The sequence below is a fragment of the Pholis gunnellus genome, assembly GCF_910591455.1.
Source record: "Pholis gunnellus genome assembly, chromosome: 2".
NCBI classification, from domain to species: Eukaryota; Metazoa; Chordata; class Actinopteri; order Perciformes; family Pholidae; genus Pholis; species Pholis gunnellus.
This window is the reverse complement of record NC_136536.1, coordinates 16,417,323-16,440,816: the sequence shown is the minus strand read 5'-3', so window position 1 is coordinate 16,440,816 and position 23,494 is coordinate 16,417,323. Positions and strand designations below refer to the sequence as shown.

The following is a 23,494-nucleotide window of genomic DNA, read 5'->3' as shown; positions in this document are numbered from 1 at the left end:
CTAGTGCAGTCATGTGTGGGTCAAGTATGCAGTGTATTTTTCCACGATGAATGTAAAACATAGGCGGTTTCAGGACAACCACAGTTAGTTTTGGCACATAATTTAAGGTTTAAGTTTATGTTGTAAACATGATAGGATATGTTTGTGTGACGTTGATCTAGAGGTGTGTCTACCTCGCCTTACCCTTATGTTGTGACAATTAGGCAGCACGACTGGATCTGCCCGGTTTGATCCTGCTGACTTTCAGATGTTGCAGTGTGTGGAGGCAAGGGATCTCCGAGATATCACACACACACGCGCGCGCGCACACACATCACACCCGGACATGCAACTTCTCAGTCCGGAATTGGGTGCAACAAGTCATCAACGGCTTTCATGTCCTCTGAATGAGTAACCATCTCAAGATGACAGATGTATGAGTTGAGTCCAGTTACATCATGTTATAATGTCATATTTGATGGCAGCAGAACAGAGCATGACCCAGCCTCGCGAGAATACGCCGAGCTCGCCATGAGAAAGAGAGTGCTGCGCATGCGCACAGTTGCATCTGCCGAAACAATTATCCTAAACGATGGAGGAAAAAAAAAGAAGTTTGTTCTGGTGAGTTCGCTTCAATAATTAGCTTTTATGCTGACGTGTATTTTCTGTAACATGTCTGTTGATGCTTCCTAACAGGGTCACCACGAGGATCATTTGGAGCCGACTGAAGCAAAGAGCGCCAGATGGATTTAATTAAAATGTAACGGTTTGAAATTGTTATAGGCAGCTGCATGCCTACTTTTGACGATATTTTTCTTTTATTCTAATAAATATTCCTTGGGCGTGTCAGTATCGTCTCTTTGTTCTGTTAAATTGAATAGATTACTTGTGCGCCTTATTTAGTCAAGGACTTTTTTTGTGTTTTTAATGCATATATGGGTTAAATATATATAGGTTTTTGTCTGTTTTCAACACTATACACATATATACAATGGTGCCAATGGGTTACAACACCATTGTAATGAGTTATTACCTTTCATGTTTGCTATATACAGACATCACTGTCAAACATCAGACATTGGATTACTTTAAAGAAAACTTAAAGACCTGATTCGTGGACGTTATTCGTGATGGACATCGGACATGATATCCCCAGAAAGTCCCACTGAATCTAAGAATATATGTATCATATCTGCGTGTTCACATTTGACTGGCGATGTTAGTCTCTGGCACAGGGACAGAGGGAGGAAGTGGGTCACTCGCATAATTTCGCACCATTATCACATGGGAGTGTTTTCCTTAAACTCAGCGGACTCAGTGGTCCCTGGACAGCACTGCTAGACACCAGGACTGTCACACTACTGCGTAATGGCGGAGTAAACGCCTCTGAATCTCTGGGATTATGAAGCAGAACTGAGGAAAACAAAAGGAAGATATAGTGGCTTCGGTTTGTCATGACCTTGTTTCATTTCCTGCCACTTCGGCATGGAGACAGCGCCGTTGGTATTCACCAAAACCTCCTCGCAACGTCTGGTCTGAACCGGTTCGCGGATGTGCGCAGTCTCGTGCGCACTGCAGACTCCACGCACTGATTTCACGCAGCACTCCGCGCCCTCCTCAGGCTCCGCCCTCATTGGTTAGGACGCTCGCGTCCCGCCCACATCTCTCCGCGTGCTGTGTGGACAATGGGGAAGTTTCCGATTTGCGATTGGTTCACGCCACTCCAAAACTTTTATTTTGGGGCAGGCCCCGTATGTTGTTGTGCACGGGCACGCACAGAAGTGGAGTTGTAAACGAAGCTCGTGCACGTTTCAGCACCAAAACTCGTGGACAGCAGCCACAAGAAGGAGAGAGGGTGGTGGTTGTGGGCTAGCTTATTGTACTAAACCGACTAGTCTGCGGTTCGCATTACCATACCGCTGCGATCGCGGGAAAACTTCATTGGTAGTTTTGAGTCGTACAGTGGACACTCTACAGCGGCACGGCTTTGGCTTTGTTCGCCCCGGCGGGCAAGTAGCGCCGAGAGCCGGTTAACCGCGGAAAAGGGACACGTTTCTGCGGGTAAACACACCGTTATCTTGGGCTCACTATTGTCGAATTTTGCGCGGCCTGGGGTTCAACTAGCTGCACCACGGGGAGACTAAATGGCTGCAAATGAAGGCAATCGAAGGTGATAGCTACAGAAGACCGTTCGTCCTAGCCGGTTCGGTCCAGACAACGAGCCGTGGTCCTGTTTGTAGCCACATCACAACCTGCTCGCGCTGCTAGCCGCCGAGCTCTCCATTGTGTGAGCTCCCGGATCACCACACACACACACACACCTGCCGCCTCGCACAGCTACAACTGTGTGTGTGTGTTTTTTTTGTGCCGGATATCTATATTTTTTGTACTTTAATCCACGCATCCAGAATGTGCTCTCGGATTTGGTTCGTGACCGACCGCCGTATCAGCCAGGAATACCCTCAGGTTCAGATCCTCCGGGCGCTGACGGAGCACTGCGCCGACGAGGACGTTGAATTCCGCTCGCTTCTCATGGACCAGATCGTGCTAACGATCAGCGAGGGACAATTAGGCAAGTATCACACAATTAAAGCAGCCGGTGCGTCTTGACGTGGGCTGTGTCACATGGCCGGGTGCAGTGGAGCTGATCGTTTCGGGAATCAGCGGTGATCTACGTGGTCCCACAAAGTTGTAATGGCAGGCGGGTATTGTTTGGGGGACCACACTGCTGTGTGGAAAGGAAGGGCTAGCCCGGTCTGCCTGCTAGCAAGGAAGCGAAGTGTAACCACAGACGTGACCGCCTAACCCACTTTCCAGCGAGAGTGCCTCCAGAGGGGCGCGAGGATGCTTGATTTGATTTCGCTGAATACGTTACAATCCCGGCAATGCCGTCGATCATACGATTTACTTAATATCACAAAGGCAACAGGGGATTTTTTTTTTTTTTTACTATTACAGAGGACTTGTAATTAAAACAATGTGCTATGCTCTCGTGTGCTGGCACCACAGCCCATAGGAGGCGCATGCTAACATGCTTCACATACAAAGGGGCGTATGTGGACTAGTGGTGTTTGAGTGATCAATTAAAACATTGACTCTGTGAAATGTGAGAGGTCACGATGTTATGCACACCAGATCCAACCAGCAACTACATTGATATCTTTAAATTGAGTGCAAACAAGTATACAGGTTAAAGGAGGGAAAACATGAAGCAAATGGAGCCATAACCTGCGCTTGTTTATTAATGTGACTGGATAAATTGCTAAATTGGGAGATTGATTATTAAAACTCTCTTATTCGATTAGTCGACTAATCTTTCGAATGACTTAATGCAGAGAAACGTGTGCACATAACATCTTTTTACATGATTAGAGACACTCAGTTTTACAGATCTATCGATTAAATCAATTAGCCAACAAAATCACAGGTGTGTTAGTCGACTACTAATTGATTTGGTGGAGGGCAGCCCTGTGTGTATCAGCTTCATCTGACACACACAGGTTTTTCTGTATATTGTTACCGTATCTACGATACCCACATTGTGTCACAATGACAGATCTTATGTACATTTTGTTACTGCTTTGTCCAGAACACATTGTTTGAGTTCAGCTTGTTATGAGATGACAACACTTTCTCACTATTTACCCAGGAGGCCTTGTGAAAGAGATGGTAACAGTAGGAACTCTCGACAAACAGACACACATGGAATTCATCGGGGCGGTGTGAAGTGGGGCCGGTGTCACCAGATGAGAGGCGCGCGGGTCTCAATTAACACATAAACGGTGTAGGCTGGCACTGGCAGATGCTGAATATAGTTTGGAGACCATGTGGGATGAATCGGGGCGAGATTGAGCGAGCACGTCCCTCGCAGGCGACATACCGATGATGCTGTTACATCAGCTCTACTGTACAGCTTCATACGCCAACAACGGAGTATTAAAGCGGAAGGCTTTAATCCTCCGATTCAAGAAATCGCATGTCTTTTTAACACCTTAGTTCAGCCAAAGGAACATTTGTGAACATAAGGAAATCCTGTAAACGGCTAGTTGTATAGAGAACATCACATTATGACGCTGTTTCTGCTACCATATCAAGATCTTATCTAAAGAATATGCTTATCATCAGAAAATGCTAAAATATATCACGGAAATACTGAAATTGAGACCATATTAGCCAACACAGGTAGGTAGGCGGCTGTCTAGACCTGTGGCTTAGCAAGATACACACAACTGGAGCAGGGCCGTTAGCATGAGCTGTAATACAGCCTGGCCCCAAGTCTGCGTATACGTCTTCTGAGCCTTGGCTTAACATCACAGATTAACAGCCAGCGGACAGATTAGCCACGTTGTGGGTTTGCCACACACACTCTGTGGAGGCATGCTGGCCCTGTACACCGAGCATTACGTGCAGCTGTTTTTTATCTACGTTTGAATTAACCCACGTTACATTTACACATAGACGACAGCAACTCTGGAGCTGGAAGATACTTTCCAGTGGAAACTGCAGCTTGACCGCATCGTCTTTACCGAGATAACGTTGCCAGTCTCTTGTAACATGCATATCCTTTGAGATTGTCTGAATCGCTGTGTGGATAGACAGCAATACAGCATAAGCATACTGTACAACATCAGTGAGTGTGTACTATCCTTACTGTTTCTATGTCACTATCGTGTGATCAATAAGGCCCTTTTGGTCACTGACCAAAGAGTTATTCACCACTTCATACAAAAGCAAAACAAACAATGTTGAGGTTAAGTTAAAAGAAATGATGGGAAACAGACTCTGATGCCAGAGCTGGTTCAAAGATGAGCTTTACGCTAGCAGTAGATGCTACATTAACAACCTGAACTAAAAACAGTTCCTGGACACAAAGTATTTGTTAGGGTGGGTCAGAAAGCAAACACCTGTATGTCCTGCTCAGGTTGAGGTCACGGGGTTCAATGTGGCCCCGGGAGGAGAGATAAGTACACATACCGAAGGGAGCCAAACCAGTATTCAGCGAGCCAGAGGCATTTTGACATTTTATGGCTTGTGCTGCTTGAAGATGTTAAAACAGATATCGGATATTTTACGATCCTTCGGAGTCCTCCCAAAAAAAAGAAAGTTTCATCATTAAATAACCTGCTGTAATGTCATTTGCAAGTTCTCTCATGCAGTCAGGAACATTTACATGTTTCGCAAAGAGGCTCATAGTAGCTTTTTCCTCTTGATAGAAAAGAACAGCAGCACCTTATCAGGGGGTGAGCGGCTGACACATCTTTCCCATATCAAATCTGACCAGCTGTGTTGAGTGTTCAGCCTTTTCTTTTATATACGGTCATATACCGCTAATAAGCACATTGTAATTTGCGTAGTTGCAGTAGTCAAAGAGGACAGTGTCTGCTGCACCAAACCTTCTAACGTCATACTATCTGACGCTGACTGATGTTGCAACGCTGTACAAACTCACTGCGTTGGGAGGAAGCTGCAGGTTACCACAAACCCACAAATATTAAGGAAAGGATAATGTTTCTCCTACATTTTCTTCCCTGATTTTCCTGTCATACCACATAAACGGCTCGCTGCACAAGCTGACAACAGCCCCCACACTAAAGTTGTTCAGTATTACCAGGTAATGAATAGCCATTGCATTGCCATGGCAAGACTGTGTACAGACTCACTCTGCCACCAAAGTGCCTCCATTCTCTCCCACAAACCTTATAATGACATGTTGCATTACTCATTAATAACAATTTACTTCATTGTACACATATAGTATATGAATATATATATATGACTAATGTATATTAAAGTATTAAAGTCATCACTGTAGTACTTGCACACCACATTGACCTGCATGTGTGATGTCAAAGAAAACTGGTACCTTCAAAAAACAATCTTCATAAACATGTTTCATTCCTTTCAGAACTTCATCAGTTTAAATCAGCCAAAAGAAGTCAGAAAGTATAGAAAATGACTACTTCTCACCTGATGTATCACCTCAAACATCGTTCATGATCTCAATCCCTCGTCTTCTTTAATACAGCATGATGTTCGTTTAGTAAGTCACGGTCCCATTAAAAGTAAAATAAGCGGGTTATCCTCCAGGGCGTGGCTACCTTGTGATTCCGCTTCCACGGCCGACCTGGGAGTTATTTATTGGGAGCTTTTATTATATTCAGAACTGTCACGGTGCGTTTTCAGTTCTTGAAAGTTTATTGTAACCTTTTGGGTCGCCTGAAAAAAATGTCTTATTCAGTGTTCGGCTTCACTTGGCTGTGCTGTGCCGATGCTTGGCCTCACAGTACAGGCCTACAGTATAAGTTTCTTTTTGTCTGATGTTAGTTACTGATGACACATATGCAAATTGTCCATTGAAGGCATTGTTAGCCCAAAACGAACCAGAGGAAACTGTGGAGAATCCTGCTGCCCCATCATGCTAATTAAGACAGGATACCAAGACCCAGACCGGACCCGCCGGCCTAGCGTTGCAACAGCATTGCCTGCTTTGTGACGTTGCAGCGGTATGCATAGAATGTTTGTAATGCTTGTTCGCTTTGTCGGGCAGATTGAAAATGGACACACACACATATATACACAGTCCATTGAACCATAAAAACACCACGCTCTGTCATAGAGGACAGAAGAAAATCCCATCCGCTGTCACTGTGAACAGATCACGTCCACACTAAATGGAGACACAAACCCGCATGTGGCCTTTGTTGTACACCAAAATGGTCAGGAAGGGTTTCTGAATGTCTTTTTGCAAACGGTCACATGACGTACAGTGCATCGCACACGAACACTTGCACACATGAATAGGACTGATTCATCTGGCTGCATCGTTTGTCTCTGTTTGGTTCCCCTGGAGATGGAGACGAGCACCATGAACAGAGAATACTGTCTGTCAAAAAGCATGCGGCCGCCTCCCCTGACACTTCCCACTGTAATACCATTCTCAGAGCTCTCAGTAGCTGCACAATCAGAGCAGTGTGGCCGGAGAGACAGTAAATCCTCCCGCTTCTATACTGAGATTGTGAGGAGGAGGAGGAGAAAAAGGGAGGGGCGGCAGTCTTTTCATGGCTTCATACTGCTTTCTTATGCCCCTCCCTTCCTCGCTCCCTCCCTTCCTCTGTGTTAAGGCTACAAGACATCCCTGACCTTTTCTGCCTGCTGCCTCGTCCCTTGTTCCCTCCTCTACCTGTCTCTGCACAGAGAAGAAGAAGAAGAAGAAGAACGAGTGCCTGGCTGGGCCCCGCCCATAGTGCGCGCACCATACGCACACCATGCGAGCTTGAGGCGCAGCGCATCTGCCGGCACATCAGCAGCTGTCTGTTCTTATTACATATGCAGCAACCATCAAGCTTCTGGTGACCTCTGATGATCTCAGCCAGTGGCGCTGTCTCTATTGTGAGCCTGCAGATTCTAAGATGGCTGAAATTCAGGTCATGGTTAGAGATGGAAGTGCTGTGCTAGTGACAAATGTGTCTCCTCCCTTTTATCCCGTACACACATATATATATATATATATGTGCATACCCACACGAACACACAGGTTTGGTTGTCACCCAATCTGTTCTTCCCGATGAGCCGTTGGGTGGCATCGCCTGCTCAAGAATCTCACAGTCTGTCTCTGTTTCCTCCTCTCAACCGGGTTGACAAAGTAACACCAGTCACCAGTGAAACGCTGCCAAATCTCTGGCTTTGGCCGGTGAATTTGCCATCTGTGTTTGGCAAATATCAAGCCAATATTCCATCAAAACTGTATTCTGTTCTGCAGATCCAGATAGCTGTTGATAGAGACTGGAGATGGCGAGTAGGGAAGTTAGTTGTTCAGTTAGCCCGTCGTATTTACTAAGCTTACAATAGTATTATATATATATATAAAGTGGTGTCTGAAATTGGTTTTTAATGTCTCAGTCTGTCAACAAAACACCTTACATTTCAGATAACAGACACTAAAGACTGTTATTTAGCTTTGTTCATAAAAATTGATTACCAAATACAATATAGTGTTTCCAACCATGCCTTTCTCCATGAAGTGTGTTCTGGTGTGATTACATTCAAGACCCTTGGGGTTTCAGACATCTCTGGCTACCCCACTGCCCTACATTTAGACGAGGTAGTGTGTAGAGTTAGCACGTCAGCGAGGCCAAAAGGCAGAGGAGAGCTGGCAGCGCTGCAGGGGAGTACTGTTTATGGATACGGGCAGCATGTAAATAATCGTATCAGCTAGCGAGGCAGCTTCCAAATTCATGACTTAACACCACCAGCCTGGGAGCTGGCTGCCTCTGCCCGGTCCTGTAACCCGGCCAACTCTCAGTCTGAGCTGTGCGGGGAACGACTGCAGCAATGTCCACAAAGAGTCTTCAGAGGAAGAGTTAACTTCTCCACCAGGAGATGGTGGATTCCAAATCTCACCGACCCCCCTTCCCAATATTTCCAGCTCCTGTGAATATGACTTTGGGGGATGTAATGGTAGCTGTAAACAATGACACGTTGCTTTTCTCATGTGGCAAGTACAGAAGACAAGCAAGGTGTTGTAGATTGGCTCCGGATAAGAGTACGGTCTCGCTGTAGTGGCTCAGAATTGTTTTGCGTGCTCTGAAGAACTTCCTGTATGTAAGAGGTTTGGATACTTGTTTAATGATGGCCTTCTTGTCTCCACCACCCCAACCGTCTCAACCTCCAGGTCTGCGAGTGGAGCAAGAATTGGTGACATCTTATCCACAGGTGGTGGTGGTACGGGTGCCCACGCCCTGGGTGCAGTCAGATAGCGACATCACCGTGCTGCGCCACCTGGAGAAGATGGGCTGCCGGCTGATCAACCGTCCCCAGGCCATACTCAACTGTGTCAACAAGTTCTGGACCTTTCAGGAGCTGGCGGGCCACGGCGTGCCTCTGCCGGACACCTTCTCATACGGTAAATCAATACTTGGGAGTTTATCCTTTTTTCACAGTGTTGGCGTTTTGGTGGTGGCGGCACGGCGCTGTTGCAACTAAGGCGTCAGTCCACAAGTCAGCGGAGGAAAAGTGTGATGCCACTGGCTTCATTAATACTTCCCAGTGTGTGGACAACAAGTAGTCCACGCTGCATTGTACCTTTATAAATGGCTCTAGGGGTCCAGTGCAGACTGTAATTCGCTCAGCGGAGCGCATAAAGAAGTGCACAGACGGATAAGCACAGAAACCCCTGGCTCTAATAGACGTCTCCGTCACAGCACCTGCTGAACCAAAGATCGAGTCAAGCTTGCTTCAAAGCCTCAGCTCTTTCATACATCAGCCATCAATTATTTATGAAATGATGTCCCACATGATTGTGTTTCAAAGAAATACGGACAGCCCTTGCTGCTTATGTCAATGATATGGCTGTGTTTTAGTCAAATTAAGTGATATTGAGTAAATACAAGCTATAGATTATTATATATTATATTATGATAGATGTCAATAGTGTCTGCAAGTATGTATAACAAATTATAGGGGAATATAACTGCATCATCTACAGTGAAATGACTGCTGTGTCAAGTATGTTGTTTTTTTGGACATTTCTATCACATTAGTCGCATCACAGGCTTCTGTCCACGTGTCTGTATAACAGTTTAATATGCCATTCGTCAGACAATCACTGCACCACTGCAGTTACTCAAACAACAGAGAGTAAAATCCCATTTACATACCGAGTCACATCCTCTGTCCACTAAACCACGTGCACTTAAAGTTACCACTGTTGATATGTGGGGATGCGGCCCTCACAAGCACAAGCCGGGCTGCTGTTTTTATTGGTTGTAGTTTGCTGATTTTCTAAGACAAAACCGACGGCGGTGTGGTGTTTGTGAGAGCAGACAGAGAAGGAAACAGACAGAGGGAAAGAAAGAGGAGGGGTGGGTGTTTGGCCTACATTCCATCCGTCTCCCTGCACAGTAGGCCGGGCGATGCATGCAGAGCGGCTGGAGAGCTTATGTAACACCCCCTCAACACCCCCCCCCCCCCCCCCCCCCCCCCCCCCTCCCCCTCATGATTTTTCAAAATAAAAGATGCCGTTGCTCTCCGTCCTGTGCTCTCCACCTCAGCAGCTTATGACGTGGATGGACCCACATTTGCTGCCCACTCTCTCCTCCTCCGCTCCCTCTGTTCTTTCTCCCTCTCACTGAAAAAACACATGTGAATCTGGAAAATAAAAAACATGCGACGGGGCAGTTCACATCTGTTCACTTGAGCGAATGCCAGATAAGACCAGACAGGAAAACAGAGAGAGAGAGAGAGAGAGAGAGAGACAGTAGTGGAGTAGTGGAGAGGAAAAAGAAGAAGTTACACCTCGTTTTTCTTTTTCAATATTTTCAATCGCTTCTCAAGCCGAAGCACATCTGTTGCTGCACAAGCTGCCACTCTGACTCAAAGTCAGATGTGGTCAGCTGCTCCACATCAACGCATCCCTCAGTGACTGCTCTGTTCCACAATCTCATGAATCAAGCAAAGCAGCAAAAAAAAAAAAAAAAAAACGATTACAAGCTCAGGACAACGCTCCTACAGCCTGGCTGTTTTGAGTCACTTCTGTTGCCATGGCGACGTGCTCCCTCCCTCCCCACCCCCACACACACACACACACACACCCTGTTCAGCCCGCTGTAATGTGTGAACCATGCTATCAAAACAAAGGACGTTATTTTTTTCATTTTTTTTTTACAAAAACTATATATTTTGACACCACTGTGTGGGTGCATGTTTCTGGGTGTGTGTCTGCTGCGTGTTTGTGTGCATGGCGTATCCCAGGAGGGCATGACAACTTCCGTAAGATGATTGACGAGGCAGAGCCGCTGGGCTACCCTGTGGTGGTGAAGAATGCACGTGGCCACAGAGGTAAGACTATTTCTTAAGTCTATTTCTTCCTGTCACCAGCTCTATTCACCACACCACACCTTATCAAAGAAAAGAAAAAAGAAATCTGTTTTCGCTGCAGGCAGCTCAGTCCACCCCGACATGAAATTCGTTGACAGTGTTAAATCATTAGAACTCCGGTGCTGCGACAGAAGCTTGCAGGATGGCTGCTAGGTTAATCACGTCTGTCCCTAGTAAATTTACCCCGGGTTTCACTCATTTTGCATGAATTCACAGGGGGCTTGTGTGGGGAAATTTGAGCCTTGCCATTGATGTTGGAGATGAGCCCCAGTGTCTGCTGACCCATTGGGATTTTCCTATTCATAGTAATTGACACATGAAGGACTCGCCGAGGGATAACAATGCACCGTGGCTCGCCCAGGCAGCCGCCATAACGCATTGTTAGGGAAAGCAGCCGTTGGTCAGCCACTAACTTGACCCTTTTTTTACGGAGTTCTGCATCTCCAGCGTTGCTTTCCTCCCCTCTGTGTTTAACCATTGTCATTGGCTTAAGTCCGGCTTTCCTTTATTCTGTTGAGCAAATATAAAGACCTGCAAACAATTACAAATCATTTGTATTATCAGGCCAATACTAGATCCCACATGTCATGTGATTTTCCTGGCCAGTTGTTGGGATGTGAAATACTGTAATTCAAAACTAAGTGAATGACTTCGTGTGCCCAATCTCGAAATCAATGTTTTAGTACCACCAGTACTAGACACAGTAGTCATGTGTCTCAGTGAGTCACAGGACCATGATTTCCTGCTTGTCTTGTTTTTGTAAGGTGTGCCTGCCACTGTCCGTCCTCACATCTTCATGATGTTACCAGCGGATTGCCTTGTCATCTTGTTTGGATTGTCACCTACTCACAATGTACACACACACGTAGCACGCGCAACATTTTCCCTGGTGCTGGATCAGGGCTTGACAAACCAGGAGACGGAGCCGAGTGGAACTAATTAAAACAGGCGTTTTCTATCCTCTGTGAGAAGCAATTCTGTGGCTGCTAAGAGGAGCGTCCCATCTATTATAGGGGACACGGGAACTGGCGTGAGACTTGGTCAGCAGAAGCAGCTACTTGTCAGCAGGACTTTGAGGAAGTTATCCAACCTCGGCTAATATTGCGCAAAATGTCAGACCCCCGCACTCATCTTATTTTCATGTGCACATAAAACCCCGTCTACTTTATCATCACAGCCTTACAACTTGCTCATCTTTCCTTTTGTTCTTTAATCTTATCTCTCCTCCTTTTCCCCTCAGGAAAGGCTGTTTTCCTGGCGCGGGACAAACACCACCTGACAGACCTGTGCCACTTGATCCGGCACGACACCCCCTACTTGTTTCAAGAGTACGTCAAGGAGTCGCACGGCCGCGATGTCCGGGTGGTCCTGGTGGGTGGCCGTGTCATCGGCTCGATGCTACGCTGCTCCACCGATGGTCGCATGCAGAGCAACTGCTCCCTGGGTAGGCAGACGGTGACACGCTGAATTACTCAACTATTGAGCACTGTCACACACACACACACACACATTACACTGCTGAAAACTCGCTGCCCCTTACCCTCATTTACCGTCACAGTCACCACCAAAGCCAGCACTGTCGGACTGGAACGGATCCTAATCTTGGAAAACTATTTTTTATGTTTTTCTTTTGACTCTGATGTAATGATCCTTTGGATCTTATGGGATCTGTTCTAATCATTTGTGTATACGAGGACAATATTTAACGATTAAATCGTCTTTCTAAATGATTGATCAAGTGCTCCATCAGCTATACAAACCAGTTTCAGGATGAGCTCGTTGGTCAAAATCAACGAGCTCATCCTGAAACGGCCCCCGGAGACATCAAGTGACAGCATTCCAGCTGATGAGACTGCTTTTTTCAATGTCAGAGCACGGACAGGTTTGGTCTAGTGGATGCTGGAATGTGACGTGATATATTTAGGACACCAGCCATCATTCTGCATTTATGAAACAGATCATGTTGACACTTGACTGTAGGTGGATCTGATGTGGTGTTTCTTATATCATCCCCATATACTGTATGTTTTAATATTGCTCTTGTATTAATCAGTTTGATGTCTCTCTCTGGATCGTTAGGCGGCGTCGGTATGATGTGCCCGCTGAGCGAGCAGGGAAAGCAGCTGGCCATAGAGGTGTCTAACATCCTCGGCATGGATGTGTGCGGCATCGACCTGCTGCAGCTCAACGACGGCTCCTTTGTGGTCTGCGAGGCCAACGCCAACGTGGGCTTCATCGCCTTCGACCAGGCCTGCGGCATGGACGTGGCGGGCATTGTCGCCGACTACGCCCTGTCGATGCTCCCCAGCCGCCTCACCCGTAAGATGTCCCTGCTGTCCGTCGTGTCGAGCACCAGCGAGACCAGCAGCGAGCCGGAGGTGTGCCCCGTGCCCACCGGCGGTGGCTCGCTGCCCGAGGCCGTCTGCAACATGAGCGTGGGTTCCACTTCCAGCGAAAGCGACCCAGAGCTGGCCGAGCCCTCCCAGTCCTCGCCCCGCCAGTCCACAGCCCCCGCCCTCCCCGATCTCCCCGATCCAGCCTACAACTTCAACACTCTTCTCGCCAATGAAATGAAATTATTGACTGAGTAAGATTTCGAGCAGCTTCATGCACACACAAACACCACAAATACATATTAAAAACACGCAGACACACACCTGTACGCATGCCAACAGACATTTCTTTTTTAAAACACATATCAATCCAAAAACTATGAAAACATAGAATGTTAAATGCAAAACAAGAGCAGAGGGGGGAAAAAAACGAAAAACTCCACACACATACAGACACGAACCACAGAAATACAAAACATGAGCCTTCTGCTACTAACTCCTGTCAAAAGTAACAAAGATCTGAGGCTGCTCCCCTGACTCTCCTCACGTTGCACCTCTACTCCCAAACGGCAAACCCCACTTCCCAAACTTAGCTCGCACTCAAGCAGGGTGGCGGCACGGTGGTGGGATATATAGTACATAAGATGACTGCCAAATTGGCCTCTCCTAGTTTCTATTTTGCAAAATAGCAAGGGTGAAGGTAACTATGTTTTTTGTATTGGGCGTGGGATTCCCATAAAAGGCACATGCCATATTTTTATCCTTACTTTACTCTATTATTTAAAGGCAAATCTACAGTATGTTGTCATAAAAAAGGGGGTTTCCTGCGGGGACTGGTTTGGTGGATTGGAGGCAAAATGAAGTCACTTTTTTCAAGTGATTAGCTCCTTGGGAGAGGAATACATCCTCATGCTAGGCACATTATACTGTTCCAATGTAGCAATGTAGTACTCAAGGACACAGAACAGTATGGGGACCGTCCTACAGCAACTGGATTCCATGTCACGTTTACTTCTTACTCATAACTGAAATGAGACTTGAATTCACTACATATGTCATATGTTGTAAATCCAACTACAACAGAATGTATACACAATGTTTTAAGGCTCCGATAACTAAAATCCCAATTTTGAATTGCCAATGTGTTAAATGTAGCCAGAGCTTCTACTCTTACCGTTAAATAAGAGGCTGACGTCGTGCTGTCAGCATGAGTTCCCTTTCATGCGTCAATAGGAATATGATCAGCCCAGACTACAAACCCCCACAGCACCAGAGAGTCATCCTGGGTGCTGACACGGTGTCCATTCACTGTGAGTGAAGCAGGCGAATATAAATGTCAGCAAAGCTGCACTAACCTGAGCGAGGTGGGAGGAACAACAAATCGCTGTCCTGTTTTAGACTTGCATCCCGGAACATTTTAAAAAATGAATCGAGTGCCATGACTCGAATCCTAGTTTTTAATTTCATAGATAGCTTGTTTGATTAGCCTTACCAGCAGCAGCAGCCTGCGGCTTTTTAAAATTCATTCAATAGCACTTTATGATAAACAGATGCTTTTTTTTGTTTTGTTTGTTTTTTTGTTTTTGCTCAGATGACATATTTAGGAAACACAATACAGTGTGAAAGCTGCGTCTACACATGCGAACAAAATATACCTCAAAACGGTGACTTTTCACTGCCATGATGACATAGTTATACAGACATACAGTACATATCAGACAGGATCCTTGTGGTTTTCAAGTGGCCCCTGATACACCAGGTGTTCCTTCTCTTTATGTCCAAGAGCTAAAATGGTAGTAGTGTTATTTTTTTTTATTTCTATTTTTTTTAGCTTCTTCTATGTACATATTTAGGTAGTGAATTAGCTTCATACTAGTGTTTCCAGGCGGATGAAACTGGAATGGCTGACATAACTGCCAACATTGAAATCTTCTTTGGCTAAAGTGGACAAAGTTGTTTGTACAGACCTGCAATACTGAACAGGTTGAAACTGAAATTTGGTGCTAACATTTCTGGATTTGGTCAGGTGTGTTTTCACAGTCATATGATTTGTAAGATTTAACTTTTGTTGTTTTACTTTTTGATAACAATGAAGTACCTAACACACACAAATCTGTTGGCATGATGTACAAATAAAAAAAATGGGAACTATATTTTTTGCAGTCTCTTTGATTAGAATGTTACGTTTTACGAAAGAAAAACAAATCCAGGGATTTCAGTGGCCAAGAGCTTCTTGCGTATGGTTTTTGTTCCAGTTGATTCGCCCCCCCTTGTACGCCTTCGGAGATAGCTATCAACGTAGAGGTCGGGTTTTCTGGTGTAAATGTCATTCAGTAAGAAGAAGAATTTACAGCTCTGATCAAAAGCACAAATTCTTCAGATCCACGTAGTGACGTCCATGTTTTTAGACTCCTAACCCTTTCTGTTGAACACTACTCAGGGAAGCAGCCTGGATCTCACCCCTGACCCCCAAAAGCACGACATATCCATTGGAAGCTAGAGACATGTCAAAAAAACAACATTACACTTACCTACAGGCAGACAAAAAGACACACAAACAACGGAAAAAAAGGTTGTAAACTACAGTATGAGACAATGTGGTGTATACCATGGTTAACATTCACTTTTTTTCCTTGCTTGTTTTATATTGTTCCTTGTTTTCTTCCTAATTTATAGTATTTTTAAAGAAAAGAAAAGTGGGTTTTGTGCACTAACATTGTCTCAATAAAGTGAAACCGCTGTGAAGCTTGATTTTATTTTCCTTTTTTTGTGGGCCAAATTTACTAACCGCCTGGAATCTAACAGGGGCCCCGAGGGTGCCAAATCTGAACACGAAACAACAGGGAATGCAGCTTTAAGTCTGCCTGTCAAGTGCTCACAGTGGCTCCACTGAGAAGATGGCACCATTTGCACGCCTGTGACGTCACCGTATCTACATAATGAAAGTATCTGACAAACAAACTGTGAAATCCGCTGATGTCCACTCTCCTGACATGCAAGGGCTGGTGGCCTTGATCCATCAACACGTCACATCCCGAGATAGACGCTCGTATGAGCGAACTATCTCCAGATGTGGTTGGCCGCTATTTTTTTGAAAAGTCTTTTGTCTTTTTATTGATGCCTGTGTCCTTCTACATTGTGTCCGTAAATGTAGATCAAAGATCACATATCCTTCACATTTGACAAGCCAGCCATAGGAAAGAGTGAAATGTTCGTATCATTCCTACAGCCCTGTTATTTCAATCTGTAGTTTACACAGCATCCATATGCACACAGAGCACATCTAGCCGTTTCGGGTTAGCACTGTGCCCCAACAACTTTCACAATGCCTTTTCATTGTCTGGTTCCCTCTGGGAGCAATGGTTTGAGGATCATAGTTGAGTCACGATCCCAGTTCAGGTGGTGTTTCTTTCTGCTTGGTGTTTGTGCAACAATGGCCATGATAAAGTGCATACAAGACGTGGATGCTGCTGAAAGAAACGGGCACTGCGTGGTAGTGACACGGGGAAGGAAGAGAAAACGTGTGCAAATCATGACGTGTGTTGGCCTGTGTGGGGCCTGGGCAGCCTGGAACAAATGTGTTGGGACCTCTGGACTGGTCACTGTGTACGACAGCACACAACAGAGCACAAGGTTACTATTTAATTCCAAACTGCTGCTAATGTATATTTGGCTCCGAAATTAAAAAGGGAATATGTGGAAATCCCAGTGTTTCCACGTTTTGCTGCCTCTCGACACATGAAAATGAATCTGAATGCCAAAAAAACAAACCTTTTGTTGTTCAATTCAGTACTAGTGACACTAGTAGTGGGATGATTTTAAAGGTGATTGTTTGTTTTGATATAATGAAAAAAACATTCTGAATTGTATATAATATGAAGAATTTCACTGCAATCGTCGGGTTCATTTTTTGTCAATGTGTTTTAAAACGAACCTGAGGTTTGCGTGGGTTTACAATGTACTTTGATTTGCAGAAGGAAAATGCAATGTTTATGCTCCGCTGACGATTTATAGACATTGGATTATATTTGCATAACATGGTGAATAGATGATGAGGTTCTGGACTGCTAAATACGAGGTACGCAAAAAACTTTGCGCAAAAAAAAAATGGTTTTAGCAAATGCCCGAACCAATATTCTGTTCTGTATCATTCTGACAGTGTTACGAAAATGATCCCGAAATCATGTTATTTACAAATGTGCATAATGATGTAAATATATATCCCTCTTTTTTTTAGATTCAAATAAAGATGAGTCATTATTCAAAACTAATGAAAATGAGTCTCCTCCTCCTTATGTCAGCATTTCAATATCAAAATGTTTTTACATGCTTATTAAAGATACGTAACTGAGCAACAATCTTTTATCGTTATACGCTTACAATACCAATTCACAACAGCTGGATAAACCCCACATTACATCAGAAGCTCTGTCCTCTTTTATTTGTCTCTAATTCATTGAACGGGTGAATCATTGTCGGCCTAAACAGATGTCCCGGTGAAGCACATCTGTAAGCAGAGGGGATCAGCGGGGCCGGTACTGTGACTAGTCAGAACCAGTGTGTGGCTCTGTCTGTAGACTCTGCACCAGCTGCAGCAGGCCCCGGATCGGTTCTGTCAGGTCATGGTTCGGTATCAGCTGGCTGGCCTGCAGGGCTGTGCTGCCAAATCCCAGTGCCTGGCAAACACACACAAACGGAAACAAACACAGCAGCTGCAGCTGTTAGACTCTCCGGGGAGAGTAAAGCTGACTTATATAACAATATATCTGAAAATTGGATTGCAACCTGGTCGGCTTGACTTATCCCACTTAACCCCTCCGACAACCTGATGTGGTACGTTGTTGCACTGTATAACAGTTAGGAACCAAGAAAAAATGACGATATCAAAGCACTGACTTATACTGCTGACAAAACCATGCATGCTTAGATGGAAACATGACAGGCACCATGTGGAATTCATTGAGCTTTGCAGTGGAATCCGTGGAATTCCTGCAATTTGTAAAGAGCTATGCATTGTGTAAGTGTTATTCAAGTGTTTGTGTGAGTGTTTCGTGTAATATCCACCCAGAGCTCCCTCAGTCGTGAATACCAAGGCTCCTGTGCATTATTTATTTTTTACTTTGTAGTTCAATAAATATAAGGGAAAAGAGACAGAAACAGTAGACTTGTGGCCTGATGGCACAGAGGTTGAGCACATGGTATAGCTGACAACGAACTCCATATTGAGGAAGGCAAGCAAAATATGTAATCAAAGATACTGTTCAATCAGGCCCTCGGGATTAGTTAGGTAACACCATCCTGGTGAGCCATTGTCCTTCTTCCTACAGCTGCCAGTTTATAAGTAACTGTGCTAACTTTCCTATGTTGCTTAACATTTTGACCTGAGTGAAAAGTCACCATTTTCAAAGAGTTTTGGAAACTGTATTTCATCCAGCTGTACCAAACCACCAGATAGAAACATGAGTGTGAAACAATAGAACACAAACACTGATAGTAGTCGTGGTGTCGTGTCTGCTTCTATGAGTGAGGCTATACTTGCACTTTGCCATTAGATCTTATCTAATCTTCAATCCCCACCTGCCCAGGACCCACTGAACCTAAGACCCCAACAAGGTTTTAAGTCTGTGGCAGTCACCTCACTGGTACAGGCTGTAGAATCAGTGGTATGGACACACCCACACACCATTTCTCCCATTCTCTAAACTGGCGTGACACACTGGAGATCTGCTCATTCGTCGCACATCTAAAGAGGTGCGGTTTTCACACACAAATAGCCTCCGAGGCATTACAGAGACTGGAGGACGTCAGAGAAGAGAGACAGTCAAATCAAGTCCTGCTAATTCCCACTGCATCTTTACGGCTTTACCAATTAAGAGATAATCCCGTCTTGAGTCCGGCCAGCCAAAGCAGGCGTGTAAAGGGGAAATGTGGAACTGTGTCACTGTGTCAAAACAAACCTTTAGTGCCTGGACACCTGGACAGGTGACTCACCTTTAGGGAGTCTCCTCCGAGGAACCACAGCATGGCCAGGCAGTGGGCCACCAGTGCAACCTGAGCTGAGTCTTTTTTGGAGTAGTTCTGCTCAAACTCCAACAAGGATTTTAACAAATCGTCCACTTCAACTCGCTGGGCTGCGTCTGATTGAAAGTCAGGGATAGAAACAAAGTTGCGTATGTTCGTTAACTTTTACAGTATACTACCCTGAGCATAAGTACACTGTATATTTGAAGATTGAAACACCTAATTAATTCAATCGTGATCCACATAAAATTCTGGTCTTGTCTGCGTCTGCTGTATAGTTTGTTAAAGCTTCCACATCCACTTTTCCCCGGTAAACATCCCAGAGAGCCTTGGAAATTTGCACGGCAGCTAACAGGCTTAGAATCATATGTAGGGCAGCAACTGCGATAGAGGCTAGTGGTGCGGATGCTGCACAGCCAGAGATGTGTCAGCAGCACTGGTCTCAGGTCAGCCCTAAGCATGCTAGTGTAAATCTGGGGTTTAGCTTTCGGATTGCACAGCAAGACAGCTCAGATAAACGTAGGCACTATTGTCCTTGTTTGTTTGTTTTTTAGTGATACGCCAATGGAGATCCCTGCTGTTTAGTGAGCGGAGCGAATGATGGATTTGGTGATGTCATTTTCTGAGTTTTTCTGTTTTAATTGTGCGGCAAATCCTAAATGTATGCATTTTTTTAGTGATTCTTTATCACATTCAAAGTGTTTGATGACAAGACTAACCATAAGAGGGCTCCAACACCCTGGCAGGATCTTGGACATTTTGGGCGTGGGTCTCCAGGAGTTTGGTCAAATGGCCGTGCCAAGTTTGTGCCACCTACAATATGAGCAATATAAGATAAACCACGCAGCACATAAACAAACAAAAACATTGCCTCATCACATCAGATTGATTTTACCTTAGAGTACAAGGAATGAGCAAGGGGCATTTTCCCCTGTTTGGCAAACACACCAGCCATGAGAAAGTAGCCGCCACAGACGACAGTGCTGTGCAGACCATATTCCTCACTGGCAAAGTATATCTGAAATAAAAATCAGAGAAATTAGCTTTAATAGGAGGTATTTTTATATGGATTTCCAATGTTGGTGGTCCTGAGAGATCAACAATGTACACCATTATGCTGTTCTGATTTTAAAAAAGTATTTACAAGCTGTGAGACAAGTTCATATGGTGAACAAAGTGCAGGAACTTGTGCTCATTTTGCTTCTCACAATGCATACAAAGTAACTGAACAGTTGAAAAGACTTAATGTACTCTGGTGAGTGAGTTACTTATCACACGGACATCATTTGCGAAGTTGAACAGAGCTGCTTCGAGGTTTCCAGTCGCCTCGTGGAGGCGGCCCAGGCTCCTGTGCAGCCGGTGGGGGACTGGGTGCTCCGGGTTCTTCAACACTGCCCACTTTGCCTTTGCCAAGAGCTCTGCTACCAGGGCTAGATTACCCAAACCTGGAAAGTACAAATACACACATTAAACATCATATAAGGGGAAGGAGAACGGAGATGATTTGAGCTCTTTCCTCACCCATGTTAGCCTCAGCCAGTAGCAGGTAGGCAGGGACCATTTGGACAGCCCTGGGGCCGTGGACGTCTTTGGAGCAGCGCAGGCAGCACTGGGCGGCCGGCAGAGCCTCCCGGTGTTTCCCCTCAGACAGCTTGCTCTGAGCCACCGACCTGCAAATCTCAATCAGCTCCACCTAAGCAGGGAACCAAAACCACTCTTTTTACTGACAGCAATGACAGGAATATCCCATATGAGCTTGAATATCACCAATGTAACATCCAAACATTGACCACTGAAGATGGAACTCGCTCTGGAAAGCAGACTAGGAAAGCAAAAAGGAACCTTGATGTAAATTTCAGAAAACAATGTTCAATTTAACTTTAGGAAAAAAATGACTTTGTGCACTTATGTCAGTCACAGCACATGACAACCTCCTGCTCAAATAAAAGACTATATAGGGGAGATCTGAGACTAAAACAGTGTAGAGTGCAGTAAGGAAGCCTTGTTATCCCTCTACACTTATCGATTCTGTGTTTTATGACATTTTCACTCAGCTTATTTCGTAATAGCAAAGGTCTGTGTGTTTTACCATTACTGTTTCCTGAGAGATAACACAGTCTGCGTCTGAATTTGTGAGAATCTGTGCTGTTTTGTTGTTGTTAGACAGTTAATTCTACTATTTCATCGTGTGCTCCGGGTTTGGATTCGGCAACTTAAGTCTTATTAAATTATGACGGCTAAAACAAAAAAACCTGCAAGCCAAACACTAGGCCGTCAGAAGAAAATAAAAAATGGCCTGAAGATTTCAGATTTCATGTTATTCGTTGCATTTTCCTTGACAGTGAGAAACGTAAACTAGACTCAAACTCAAAACAAGACGTCTGTGTGTTCATGTGGTCCCAATGCATCACATAGGTCCTCACCTTATTAGGCTCTGTCTCATTGGGGCCAGCCTGCTGGAGAACTTTTGGGGTGCGTATGGGAACCAGCAACTGACAGATTCTCTCATGGATCCCCACCCAGTCATCCTGCTGGTGCTCTGCATTACTGAGGAATACAGGAGTGCAACTTCAGGTCATGTTTATAATCCCGAGCTGACTCCCTCCTTCAAGTCAAAATTATTCAAATAGCCTCAATGTCACATCGCACATTTGCCTCAAGGAACTCATTGCCTCAGTTCCCCTCTTCTCAGCCCCCTCTGGGCACAATGTGGGGAATGTTGGCTCAGGAATCGAGCTATTGATAAAAAAAAATGTTCTCTGAACAACTTTGCCACAACTTTTTCTGAGGGAAATGCGTCTATACTGTTTATATCAGTTGGTTTGCTAACATTTTCCAAAGCAGAGCCTCTATCCCATTTAGAAAACATCATCTGAGTGCACAGAGGGCATGCTAAATTGTATGCCATTACATAACTGGTCTGTCATTTTGTTCATCTGGCTCTCCTCTCCAGCATACTTCTGTGGAAACTGTCTCGGTTTTCCTTTCTTTTTTTCTTCTTCTACTGAAGAGCATGTGTGTTCGCGCCAGTGTATTTGTGTTTCTGGCCTTGGGACAGAGGCAGCGAGCAGACAGCGATCCGGCCACGTCACATCAACACTGACATAGCTGGTGTGCAAACAAATAAAAGGGGTCTTCTAGGGTCGCGGGGTCATACTTTCTTGTCTCTGCTGAGCTTTCTTTGCATATTGCATAATAATAAATGATCCACAGTAAGTAAGTCTCTTAACTAGCAACATGTATAAACTGTTGTATTTGTTTCAGTTCTGATAAAAACTCCTGTTTTCTCCCCTCTATACCTTGTTCTGAGGTACAGCTGAATGACATGTAGGCTATAATGTTCATAATCTAACTCAAGAAATGTGTAGTTCATTTTAAAAGCCAGAGAGGGAAGCAAGCACAATAAGTGTCTGTAAGCTCCTTTTAGGAGACTGGCTTTAATGCATCATCCCTTCACATAAACCCCTGCAGGGAGGGACGTCACCACGTGCTCCTCCTCACTCCCCAATGAGCACCATCTTCTGATCTGTAATTGACTCTGAAGAGTTGTCCACCTATTCCAAACGGTATTGTTGACCTTCATTTGAAAAAAGAAAAAAAGAGATGAGGTGGACGAATTCAAGCAAGGGCTTCCAGTCACATGAACAAAAAAACGTGTTGGTGATTGTATTTCCAGCTGTTCCTCTCCCTCCTGACGACACAGTCACGTGGTCGCTCCTCACGCCGGCCGACGTGCTACGTGCATGGTTTCTCTTGTGGCGTGTGCTGTGAAACAATATGGCGAACACTGCCACCTAGCGTCCGCACCGCAGACGTGGTTTGAACACGCTCACACAAACAAGAATACTAGACGAGTTATCTTGAGTATATGCTCTCACACCATTAATGTCCCGACAGCCACGAACAGCCCCACTGTGTCATGTCGAGGACAACTCGAACTTACCAGTAAAAGGTGACCCGACAGCTGGTGCATTGCAGGCGCGCTGCTCCTTGACAAAGTTCACACAACTTTTTCTGTCCTTTGGGTAAGGCAAGAGGAACTACCTCTGATGTTGTCCCCGTTATACAAGGTTGAGCTTGCATTATCACAAATAAGCCCGTTTAAAATGGGTCAACACACGTCCAGTGTTATGCTAGTTTTTCCAACCAAATTAACTGATTCAGCGAATGCCGGTTGTTCAGAAACTCAAAGTTTACGGTCGCTATGCAACTATTCTCTAGCTATGGCAGTTTTCCTCTCTGCTGCCGTTACACACACACACACACACACACACACACACACACAC

The 23,494-nt window shown here is 45.0% G+C and overlaps 2 protein-coding genes across 2 annotated transcripts; one reads left to right on the top strand and one right to left on the bottom strand.

The window, feature by feature from the left end:
- Window positions 1–2,388: 2,388 nt before the first annotated feature.
- rimkla (ribosomal modification protein rimK-like family member A) lies at window positions 2,389–13,445 on the top strand (the record flags this gene model as incomplete). Its single annotated transcript, XM_079169676.1, has 5 exons — window positions 2,389–2,551; window positions 8,651–8,881; window positions 10,729–10,815; window positions 12,095–12,298; window positions 12,934–13,445. The coding sequence occupies 5 exons, from the start codon at window positions 2,389–2,391 to the stop codon at window positions 13,443–13,445; spliced, it is 1,197 nt and encodes a 398-aa protein (XP_079025802.1).
- A 4,286-nt stretch (window positions 13,446–17,731) lies between these two features.
- Window positions 17,732–23,330, bottom strand: zmynd12 (zinc finger, MYND-type containing 12; the record flags this gene model as incomplete). Its single annotated transcript, XM_079167624.1, is given in 9 exon segments — window positions 17,732–17,863; window positions 19,179–19,324; window positions 19,928–20,021; window positions 20,104–20,226; window positions 20,490–20,674; window positions 20,677–20,719; window positions 20,722–20,901; window positions 21,632–21,755; window positions 23,152–23,330. Coding segments are annotated over 9 exon segments (1,167 nt in total). The 5' UTR covers window positions 23,292–23,330.
- Between the last annotated feature and the right edge of the window lie 164 nt (window positions 23,331–23,494).